At 42.1% G+C, this 12,305-nt stretch overlaps 1 protein-coding gene across 1 annotated transcript in view; it reads right to left on the bottom strand.

Annotated features, from left to right (window-relative positions):
- The window catches only part of gbe1b (glucan (1,4-alpha-), branching enzyme 1b), a 97,523-nt gene that overhangs the window by 35,375 nt on the left and 49,843 nt on the right, over nucleotides 1-12,305 (bottom strand). Inside the window, exons 11-12 of the mRNA XM_079514829.1 lie at nucleotides 7,485-7,595; nucleotides 7,224-7,395 (exon numbers count right to left, since the gene is read on the bottom strand). Of these exons, the coding sequence (XP_079370955.1) occupies nucleotides 7,224-7,395; nucleotides 7,485-7,595 (283 nt within the window). The remainder of the gene's footprint in view (nucleotides 1-7,223; nucleotides 7,396-7,484; nucleotides 7,596-12,305) is intronic.

Below are 12,305 nucleotides of genomic sequence, written 5' to 3'. Positions count from 1 at the left end.
GGCTTTAAGCACTGTGGAAGGTCTGCTAAATAGATTTTCTGTTACTTTGACTACACTTGTAAATTCAAAATCCAAGGTCTGCACAGTAAATAAGCAATTCTGGTAAATGTTATGGTAAAAAATAAATGTTGACATTTTCATCAAAAGCCAAATAATTGAAAACATTTTCATCTATTTGGAATGTCTGAGAAAAATCATTGCTTCATCCATTTGGAATGTCAGAGAAAAATACTAAAATATAATGGTTGATAGTTGCAATATAGGTTTGTATAATCCTGACAATCTTATTAGCTCGATAATGTAGACTGTAAATCTGCAAGGTTATTTTACGTCTGTGTGAGCTCTGAAAGTCAGGAGGTAATAGTGCTTCCTTCCATTGTATCCCTGCTGACGTAATGATAAACCCACTGAAGCGTTTCATTACTGCCATGCCTCTTGCCACTTTTATGTCAATGACACTCCAACAACCTTTACAGTATCCATCTCTCGACATCACACGTACTGATGCTCCCTGTGTCTTCTTGCAGTCTGGTGTTTGCTATTGGCCATGAGTAAATAGATGGGTTTCTGTAAGCTAGGCACTTCAAATTGATTTGCTTGCTCAAACGATTTGTTCTTGCTCAGCACTGGCTAAATGACTAGTAGTCATTGATCCATTGACATGGCGTGTCATCTTGTATTTACTTTGATTTTCTTTCTTTGTTGAAGCACTTCCCTAATGCTTTGCTTAATGCACAAAACTTTGCCATGTCTGCTGTGTTGAAGTTTTTTTTCTTCTTTTTACCTTTAAAGGCGAATTCCATACTAAAAGGCTTTCTTACCTTTCTGTGTAGTTGTTACGTCCCCACCAAAGAGGTCCAGGTGTTATTTTGTGCAAAAGCTCCTTATTGGCTATTTCCCCTACCATAAGCCCTAAATGAATTGCATTGAATGGGAATTGAATGGGGCTATGGGGTATATTTTTTTTGTATATATCATCTCTTCATAATGTAAATAATATCCCAAGCGGCACAATTTACTACTTATTTCGATGGAAATAAGCGACCCCATAGCCCCATTCAATTCCCATTCAATTCAATGCAATTCATTGAGGGCTTATGGTAGGGGAAATAGCCAATAAGGAGTTTTTGCACAAAAAAACACCTGGACATCTTTGGTGGGGACTACAAAGAAAGGTAAGAAAGCCTTCTAGCATGGAATTCTCCTTTAAGGATGTACATGAAAATGTATCAAGATTCTTGTTTTCCTTTCAGTCTGTTCAGAAAAACAGGGCGGCTGTGGCTCAGGAGGTAGAGCAGGTCGTCCAATGATCCATGGGTCGGCGGTTCGAATCCCGGCTCCTCCTGTCTACATGTCCTTGGGCAAGACACTGAACCCCAAATTGCTCCCGATGTGCTGGTTGGTACCTTGCATGGCTTCCGCTGCAATCGGTGTATGAATGTGTGTGTGAATGGGTGAATGTAATGCACAATCTATGTAAAGCGCCTTGGATAAAGGCGCTATATAAATGCACCATTTACCATTTACATCTTAAGTAAAGTTTGTCCTTTAGTTGCTGTTTAGTGTTATTGTTCTGCCAGACAACGCCTGAAAATAGATGATATACTTCAAGTCCTCCTACACACTGTTCTGCTTACCATATGCCGTCTCTTCTTCTTGTTCAAACCACTAACACAAGTTGACATTCCGAGTGATGTGACACTGTATATTATATGATTTGAAAATCATATATAAAAAAAATCAACAATTTTTAATCAATCAATCAGACCAAATCATTAAGGCTCTCCGGGGGGGCATGGAGGTGCACTGCAAATTTCACTGCAATCCTGTCAGTGTTTTGTGAGATATCTCGTAGAGGATCAAATGGACAGGAGGGAAGAACGGAGCTACATCCTTAGAGCCACTATCAGGGCAATTAAATGCAATTAAATGAGCATTGACAAAGCAACAGTTGAGACAGAGGGGAGGGCAGCAGACAGAGGGGAGGGCAGCAGGCAGAGGGGAGGGCAGCAGGCCGAGGGACAAGCACCACCTACAGTATATAACGGTGCAAACATAAACATATTTAGACTTCTACCAGCAGGACACCATTGATTGATTGATTGATTTAAGTATTTATTTACAGATTGGAGAATTACAGTACATTCAAGCATTGGATTTGAAAATAGCCATTCTTGGCAGTCAATGTGTAACTGCCTTCTTAAATTAGTCAGAAATTCAACCAGTGAAGAGGGAGCATTTCACACCATACAGCAGGCTACAGCAGAGCCTAACATAACCTAGGGGACTGTCCGGGGACAGTGTCATGTGTGTGATATAGTATCACTAAGGTCCTTCAGGGTTATTGGTGAAATTGAGCTCAACAAGTTTAAAGGCCACTATGTGGTTCACCGTTGTATTTTTGTCCCAGGCCGAAGGCATGGGGAAAGAGTATGTTTTACACTCCGTCCATCCGATAGTGTGTGTGTGTGTGTGTGTGTGTGTGTGTGTGTGTGTGTGTGTGTGTGTGTGTGTGTGTGTGTCCATCCATCCATCCATGTACAGCTAATCTCCGGCACCGTTGGCACTTAAATAATTTCAAATCAGACTCACGGTGGCGCTATAACAGGCCAATTCCTGTTTTTACCTATAACTGTACCGATCTGCGTACAACTTTGTATGCGCACTCCCTAGAGGCCAAGGAAATACATTTGCCCTGCATTTTTCACATCTGCCAGGAGTGCCACCATGAGGCCGATTTTTACAAAACACATTTCTTTAGATTACTCTCATTTTTAGATTTTATCCAAATCTCACACAAATCGGTACACTACTCCTTCAGAATTGATCGAATGATCACACAAGTTGGCACACATGATCTTTATAGTCGGTAATTAATTAATTAATGTAATTAAGCCGGATCCGTCATGTATAATGTATGCCAGCCATTTATTGAAAACACAACATGCATTCATCTTCATTTTTTATATAGTTGGTGTGAGCTCTGCCATCCACTTCACTTTTCACACGATTTTCAAAACTATATTTTCATAGTTATAGTGATCAGTACACCAGTCTTCATTGTGGTACATTTGGTATTCAACCAGGTGACATCTTAGGGCCGATTCATACTCCTATTTTACCGTTGTTTCGGCGCTGTAGTGCCGAAATGATTTCGGCTCGTCAGAAATTTTCAGTAGCACCGAAGAGCCGACTTTAGGACGGTACCCGCCCCCCCGAACCTCAAATGACGTCACATTGTAGGCTCTACAGAGCCGAACCGACTTTTATTCGGCTCTAAAATAGGAGTATGAATCGCGCCTTAGATCTGTGAGAATTCTTCCTGGTTTGGTGAATATGGTGAATTCTTATACTGGGTTAGACTACAATCCAAAAAGGGACACTGAGATTATTTTTCTTTTACTGTTCTACTACTATTCATACCATTCATATTCATGAATCATCTTGTCAGATTATTAGGTAAATAAATATATAATATACACTTTGTGTTAAAGCCAAGACCTTTAACACTGGTTGGAGAAATAGCACTACCATTATTGTACTAGCTTCTAGAGCTTTAAGATTAGTATAGTGAATGTGCTGCAGCTTCTACCCTGTCAATCAAAATTAAGTGTCTGTCACAGAACTCAAGTGGCTGAAGCACTAGATGGCAAAGGTTTGAGAGTAACCCGACCCAAAACATGTATTTCTGTCTTGGAATCAGATATAACTGCAGTCAACTGTCTAATCATTTCAGGCAGACAACTGAATGATATCTTGTTCACTGTGATCTATCCCAGTGGTTCTCAACCTGTGGGTCCTGACTTTTAAGACCTTTATATTAGGAGGCCACGTCCAGCCAGATGACCCAGATGACTTTTAAGACCTTTTTATTAGGAGGCTACGTCCAGCCAGATGACCCAGATGACTTTTAAGACCTTTTTATTAGGAGGCTACGTCCAGCCAGATGACCCAGATGACTTTTAAGACCTTTTTATTAGGAGGCTATGTCCAGCTTTGAGGGTGTGTGTAAACACAAACATTGTCCTAACACAAACATTAAATGCCATTGACAATGAATGGCCAGCTTTGAGTTTGAGTGAGGACGCAAATTCTAGTTGGCCGGAATGAGATGATGTATTATGATGTATATAAAGATGTGATGTGATAAGAGCGCCCCTCACTTCACACGGATGTGAAGAAAAGAAGGAAAATAAAAAGTTCATTACTGCAACAAAAGTAATCAACACACTGTACTATAAAAATCACACCCGTGTGAACTGAGTGGTGTAAGGTCTTATATAGACTGATCAGCTGTGGTCTGACGTAATGTCTGACGTAATGAAATCACACCCGTGTGAACTGGGTGACCGTAGCAACCATGCTCATTTTTTTGGCACAGACAGACAGACAGACAGACAGACTAACAAAGCCAGTTGTAGGAGTGGTTTACACCACTCAAAAACTTATCAAAGATTGGCCACATTGTTAAATAGTATAAGAAAGAGACAAAAAATGTGAAAAAGCGAGCTCTAAGCAAGCTTGTAGATTGGCAATATTTCACAATACTGATCTGTGGAATTGAGTCAAATTAAATTGAATGCCTCAAATGCCTGAAACATTATTTGGGGGGGTCGCAGCCTGAACAGGTTGAGGACCACTGATCTATCCCCCTGTACAGGGGATGTATTATATCTCAAATCCTACAATAGCAAACATACTGTAGTTTGGTGAGAACACCAAGTCACCAGGTGGAGCTAAAATGCTGTGGATACGACAGGCTATGCCAGGGGTTCTCAACGTTTTTGGACGGGGACCCCTGGTAATGCTTTGGCAATGTCTCGGGACCCCCGCCCCGCCCCCTCCCGACCCCCAATATAAATTGACTGCTACAATAACCTTAAACCATTTTGGGCGGGAACCCCTTTTGGTGTTTTAAGCATTATGTTATAATTTAGCTATTGAAAAATAGCAGATCTACAAGCTCATAGCGCGCCACCGAGTGGCGCGCTACGAGCTTGTAGGTCTGCTATTTTTGAAAAATCGTGAAAATAAAATTTAAAAAAAAAACTTTTGTTTTTTTTGAAAATAATTTGGGGACCCCCTAAAATATTTTGGCGACCCCCCGAGGGGTCGCGACCCACGGGTTGAGAACCCCTGGGCTATGGTATGCAGTATTTAAATTGATCACGAGACCACCAGTGTGAAAACACATTCAATTCAGCCAAGGTCAACCTCCAACATCATTAATTATCACTTTATTATCCTTACCAGCAGGTGTCAATGCACCCAGAACAGCTTAACTGTTGTGTTGAACATAAAGAGAGCTTCAACGGTGGCTGAGGACTAGCTGCTATTGAAAAAGCCTATCCGAGTCTAGACTGCCTTTGCCTTGAATTTCTACTTCAGCTCTGGAGATTGAATATAAACCAATGTCGATTACTCTTCAATACAGTTTCTTTGATACACATTGGAATCACAGGTCACAATTCTATTCAAGAGACATTTCCATGTTATTGCTATTATTTAATTATGTTTATTTATTTATTTATTTGAGTGGTGCAGCCACTCCAATGGTGTGTCCCTGGCTGGCTGGGTCCGAGCATGCAAATGGAAATAGCGGTTTTTTACAAGCTCATCTACAAGCTCACAACGTGATGCCGTACTGCATGCAGTACGATGAAGAACTCGTACTGCATGTTCTACAGTAGTACGAAGAACAGTAGTACAGTAGTACTACTGTACAGTAGTACGGTAGTAGTACAGTAGTACGAAGAACAGTAGTACAGTAGTACTACTGTACAGTAGTACGGTAGTAGTACAGTAGTACGAAGAACAGTACAGTACAGTACTGTACAGTACTATGATGAACACTACAAAGTACAGTACCATGAAGAACAACAGTTCTACAGTAGTACGAAGAACAGTACAGTACAGTACAGTACAGTACAGTACAGTACAGTACAGTACAGTACAGTACAGTACAGTACAGTACAGTACAGTACAGTACAGTACAGTACAGTGGCTAGTAGTAGTAGTAAGGTGGTGGTAGTAGTAGTAGTAGTAGTAGTAAGGTAGTAGTAGTAGAAGTAATATTTCATTGCATCGCAGCCTTCCAATCAGCCTTGTCTTATTATTCAGCCTCATCCTGTACGTCCACTTACTTAGTTGGCAGCAGCTAATAATCACTGCAGGTACTCGACCTGTCATGTCACATTGACCTGTGTTGTGTGGTTGTAATTGTTCCCACTTCCCAGTGTGTGCACTCACTGCACTAGCAGCGCTGAGAGTTGCGATTGCATCATTTATAGCCTATGCTGCCTTCCAGTTATACCTTAAAAGTAAAAAATTGTTTAATCAAGCTGCTGTTGTGTATTTTTCTACTTGGCTGTGTATGCTGTTCATGCTTTGAAGTCCGATAATACACATACAATTTGATTTTATTATTATTTTTTAATAATTATTAATTATTAAAATGATGACGTCATGAACGGGGCCTCCCGATCCTTAAGGCCGCCCCTGAGTACAGTACAGTACAGTACAGTACAGTACAGTACTACGAAGTACAGAACCAATAGTCAGACACTTCAGACGGTTCTGATTTTTAATAACATTTTTGGTATTCATTATTTTTTGTCAGTGAGTAAGGGGTGGAGGGAGAGACTAGGGAATGGGGGAATTACTTTGTACTGTGGGCCATGTATCTGCTGTACACCTGCTTCTCAAATAAAAACAAGTTGATGTTTTCTTTCTCCATAAAAGTAAAATAACACCAGATCACATTTTCCTCAACTGAAATTAAATAAATATTTATTAACAATTCAAAAATGTAAAAGTTTTTTTTTGTTTATTTGTTTTGTCTGCCAGTCAGTTTGGTAAAGTATGTCTTTTGTAAAGGTTTGTAAAGTAAGTAACTGTACGTGACATTTTTTTAAAACCAATACAAATATTAAAACAACAAAAATGTAAAAACTCTTCAGTAGCAAAGTAAGATGATATGGTGGCCCCCAATGTCAATGCATAACAATAAATGTGATCTTAGCATAAAGACATTTCTGATCTATTTGAAGGTTCACAAACAAGCAATATGAGATAGGATGACCTGATATCTGATGTGATGCAGAACTGTAGGAAATGCTCAAGGCTATGATTTAATAGATGGTGGTCTTCGATATTATGTTTGTCTACTTGAACTTAGCCAAGGTGGGGTCTCTCTGTTTTTGTTACCATGACGACAGACTCACCAATGAAGTTGAGGTAGCCCTCTCCGCCCAGGCCGTGACAGAGGAGGCGGATCATCTTGTGGAGTTGGATGCCGCGATCGATCACAGGTGTCATGGGCACTAGGGAGCTCATGTTGGTGTACATCTCCTTGTCCATCAGCCAGAACGCAAGCGTTTTGTCCCCAACCAAAGCCTAAGCGAAACAAACGTTCACACAGGTTTTATGATCATCAGCTGGACAATGGCTATGCTATAAAACGTATTGAGATGGCTTTACTCTACCTGGTCGTGGCTTTCAACATATGCTATGCACTTCTCCCCGTAGCGTCTGTTGGTCAGTGTGTGGACAATATTGCCCATGTCCCAGTCCTCATCCTTTAACTCCTTTATGATCTGTGCAGACAGAGGGGATGATAGATGGTCAGCTGGGAGAGCCTTTCTGAGTCTGACTGATGGCTAAAACTCATCATTGTGTTCTGGCTGTACACTATGTGCTCCTTCCACGACAAGTTCTGTCTAGGTTATACTTTCTTCCCTAATCCATCTGTTTTGACATCTCTATATCCCCACTGTGAGTTATGTCTATCTTTGAATGGTGGTAATGGAGTTTTTAATAACTTCCCTATGGCCCATGGATAGTCATACAGCAGCCCCCCACTCCCACACCTGCGATGGGCAAGGTCAAACCCTCTCATCCAATTGGGAGGACTCAACAATAAATCCAAGCCTGAAATCAATTCCCTGCTGTGGGCCCAACTACATCCATACTACCAGCCAAAGGGTCATCAGCAGAGGTCAGAGGGATATGCAGGATTGTAAGAAATGCATCACATCACCCGTCTACACAGTGCATTATTTCGGATAGTGTTGCAATCACAAATGCGTGCTATTTCCTCAAACCTACCGTACACAGTCAAGTGGGGGTACAATACACAAAAAAGGACAAAACCAGAGGATCAAGATCGACCTGAAATTAAAAACAACATGCGTAGAAGAGCGGGTGTGTGAACCAAGTTGGGAGGTGAGAGGGTTGAAAACTACAATATGTCCAGAACCAACCTTGATAGACAAGAAGTCTGTCTGATTGGCAGGAAGCTTGACTAGCCACTCTCTCTGACAGCCTGAAGCCTGCTCAATGGAGCAGGTCTTGACAGATGATTGACATGTGAGGAAACCTTTATATTACTTTACAGGACCATAATCCTTTGAGAAAAGAGGGTAAATTGTGCGGATCGATGCGGTAAGCTGAACTCTCTGGTTGGCCTAAATAGAGGCTATCTCTATCTAAATCTTTCTCTGCTCACAGTCATCACTAATGCCGCCAGCCAACCTCAATGCAGTGGTCATCACCTGCAACCACAATCAACCACATCCGATCTTTAAAACCTATGTGAGCAGTGTCTAGGGCCAAGCTTGGTATGCATATTAGGCCATGGACCCACATTGGAGTCCCTTTGGTTCCATTTGTACACTCTCTGAAATACAATCATATAAGGGTCCATTTGGTTCCGAATTATCATTAATTTAGCTGGGCCCCCCATAGAACACCCTCAAGGACCCCTGGGGGTCTCAAAACCCCACTCTGAGAACCACTGATCACTAACATAAAGACAGCACTAGGGCTCTGCCAGATTTGTTTATTTTCTTCCAACATATTATGTTTGCAGTTCCTGTCACTATCTTTATTAATTTATTTTTGTAGTAATATGAATGGTGTTATTTAAACTAGCAGTGTACTGTAAGGAGCATCCACCTAGTAGTGAGGAGCAGTGACTCTAGGAACATTCTATGTAGATAGAGATGTAGATATGGTCACACACTCAACAATTCCATGCAGTTTAAAGGGCCAGAGGTTGGGTGTTATCATCTGGGTGTTATCGTGTGGCTGTTATTCTTTGTGGTTTGTTGTAGCAGACCACATGTCCAATTTACAACACATTTAGCCTAAATGTATCATGGCTGTAGCCTTTGGATCGTGTCATTTTAATTGTTCCGTATACATTTGTTCTTTGGCCCATATTTTCGCTCAGTAGCACACCACTCCATCATGACCAATATTACGTTGCCGTCATTTTCGACCCGGAAGGGCTACGGAGGGAAAGACAAACGGTGTCTGGGCCTGGGCTGTAGCTCAACGGTCCAGGCACCTTGGCTGATAATCCAGTCTGGCAGTGTGCCGCGGGTTCGACTCCTGATCCCGACGGCCTTCACTGCATGTCACCCCCCCATCTCTCTCCCCATTTCCTGTCAGAATACTGTCACCCTGGCCTGGGCCATGGCTCAGTGGTCCAGGCACCTTGGCTGGTAATCCAGTCTGGCAGTGTGCTGCGGGTTCGACTCCCGATCCCGACGGCCTTTACTGCATGTCTTCCCCCCATCTCTCTCCCCATTTCCTGTCAGCCTACTGTCTGTCCCTCCATAAAAAATATAAAATAAGGCGAAAGCCACAAAAAAAAGAATACTGTCACCCTATCCCTCTATAAAAAAAGAAAGCAAAAAAAAAGAACACAAAAAAATGTCTGTCTGTGAATGACAAGGTGTGTGTGTGCGCGACAAATTACTTTTTTTTTGAGTGTGTGTATGTGTGTGTGATTGAGTGTTTCTGGGTTACTTCATCGACGTGTATGTGTGTTTGTGATGACGTGTAAAATATTCACTTGCGCGGCCAAAATAATTGTTGCGACTGTAGGCTGTAGATTACTATGAAAACTTGCAAAACCTGTCCGTCAGTCAGATCACGCCTCCATATATGGTTGTCATTCCATCATGACTCGTGACACGTCACACCACCATATATGGCCATCAGTCATCACGCCTCGTGATACGTCACACCATATGATCACGACACTGACCTAAAAAACCCTGTATAGCCATACATGGAGAAGACTGGATCATCACCTAGATCTGCATATATGGAGCCGGCCAGCAACTCTACATCTGACCTCAAACCTCAAAATCTGACCTCATCAAACCCTGTACACTCAAGACACGCTCCATATATGGCCAGTACAGAATTATATGCGAGGGCTATGTAGCGGCCCGAACCTCTAGTTTTATAAATTGTCAAGGTTGCACAAGAATAACAAAAATAGCCAATCTTCAAGCTCAAAGCGTTTCACATTGTGTTACGTTGTGAGCTTTTAGATCTGCTATTTTTTCAAAATGTTCCCTATAACGATGTGCCAAAAATATGGATGCCAGGTTGAGGTTGATATTGTTTGTATTTTCCACGATGTCATGATTGTCATCTCTCTGCATCATTTTAAGTGAAGATCCCCCTCAATGTTCTCACATTATCTTAAATAAAGTTGGAATGAAAAGGCAAAAAAAAGAACAAGCTTAATACAAAAGTTTATCTTTTCAACTCTAGTAAAACATCCATTTGATTATCCAAGCCATGTCTGTTTCCATGCAGTCAAATGCTCTGCCTTTCCTTATGAATCATTATGGTTCACTTTAACCACATAAGTGGCCTGGGAGCAATTAATCTAAGAGTGGAAGCATCTAAGCAGAGAGAGCCATGACTGGGCTAGCACCGGCTCACCCACATCAACCCAAACCAGCCAAGCTGCCTGCCACTACTGACACTACACTTCATCAATGATAATGAGCAGTGCACAAATCTTACTTTACAAGCCTGCTGTCAGCAGCCAACCAGAGAACCCGGATTAATTAGGCAGAGCCAGGACCAAATAAATAAATAAAATGCAGGTCCTACTGTTGACCTACTCAACAGCGTTCTCTACCTTTCTCACCTGGTACGGAGGTGGTGGAAATATTATACAGTGAAGCAAGTGTATTAGGTGTGATGACTGGCCTAGGCATGCTGACTCTCTTGCTTTTAACATCCACTTCTGCAACAGCGCATTGGCTGCTATGAGGACATCCAACTCACACGTGACGTAGGTGAGAAGAGAGAGAGCAGAATTAGACAATCCCATGGATCTAGCTAATGCCTCTGTATGTGTTCACTGTTTTTGAGCTACATGAACTTTCTGCCCACGCAACTGAGTCTGCCTGGGGCTTAGCTCTACTGAAAGGCACTGCCTGCCTGGCCCTCCTCGCTGTTTGCTTGCAATAAGCCAAGCCGAAGAAGCTTGGTGTCTAAATCGTGCACTGGAAGTTTACTCAATACGAGGAAGGCATCGGAGTGCAATTAGCTAATAGAATAAAGCAGGCTGAAGCAGAAATGCCTCCGTTAGAGCAGGCGAACTGAGGTTGACATAGGGCGAGGGGTGAAAGTGAGTTGGAGCCGCTCTTGGGCTACTAGCAAAGCCATGAGCACGTGCAGTCAAGGTGACATTTTGTATTCTATCATTACCTACCGGCAGTCTGAATGTCAGTAAGCTATAATTGAAAGGTTTATAATGCCAGTGTGATAGACAGACTAAAGTATCAGGACCAAAATTTCCTTTTCATCAAACTCATACAGTAGATGGAGATAATGTATAGGCTGATATTTTCATGGATTTGTAGTGAAAATCACACCTGTGTGAAGTGGTGTACGGTCTTATATAGACTGATCAGCTGTGGTCTGACGTAATGTCTGACGTAATGAAAACACACCCGTGTGAACTGGGTGACCATAGCAACCATGCTCGTTTTTTGGTACGAACAGACAGACAGACAGACACGTAAACTAACAAAGCCAGTTGTAGGAGTGGTTTACACCACTCAAAAACATCTTAATTAATAATTCTAGAGATTGCGTCCTCAAAATATGGTGGACAGCATGTCTGATATTGCACGTGGTGATTGGCCGGAAGGTGTCATTCTGCGCCACGATTGGCTGAGCATCGCTGAACGGGTGCGCCACAGAGGTTGGCTGGAAAGTGTATCACTATGTGCTATGATTGGCTCAATTCCACTCAAGAGAGGGCGGGAGAGGCGGAGAGAGAGTGTGCAGGCCTAGGTTGCTAGATGTGAAGGCCACGTAGCCCGTGAGAGGGAGGCTGAGCTTTGCATAACGTTTGTCACATGAGCCAATATAAGTGGCAAAGAGAAGGGGGGAGAGAGGTAGGGAGAGAGAGAGCAGAGGTCATGAAGCAGGATTCCCTATCCATTCCGATCCGACAAGCATTCAATTCAATTATGAAATTAAAG

Source organism: Electrona antarctica (genome assembly GCF_951216825.1).
Source record: "Electrona antarctica genome assembly, chromosome: 11".
NCBI classification, from domain to species: Eukaryota; Metazoa; Chordata; class Actinopteri; order Myctophiformes; family Myctophidae; genus Electrona; species Electrona antarctica.
Note: the sequence above shows the minus strand (reverse complement) of the source record. Positions and strands in the feature narration are given on the sequence as shown.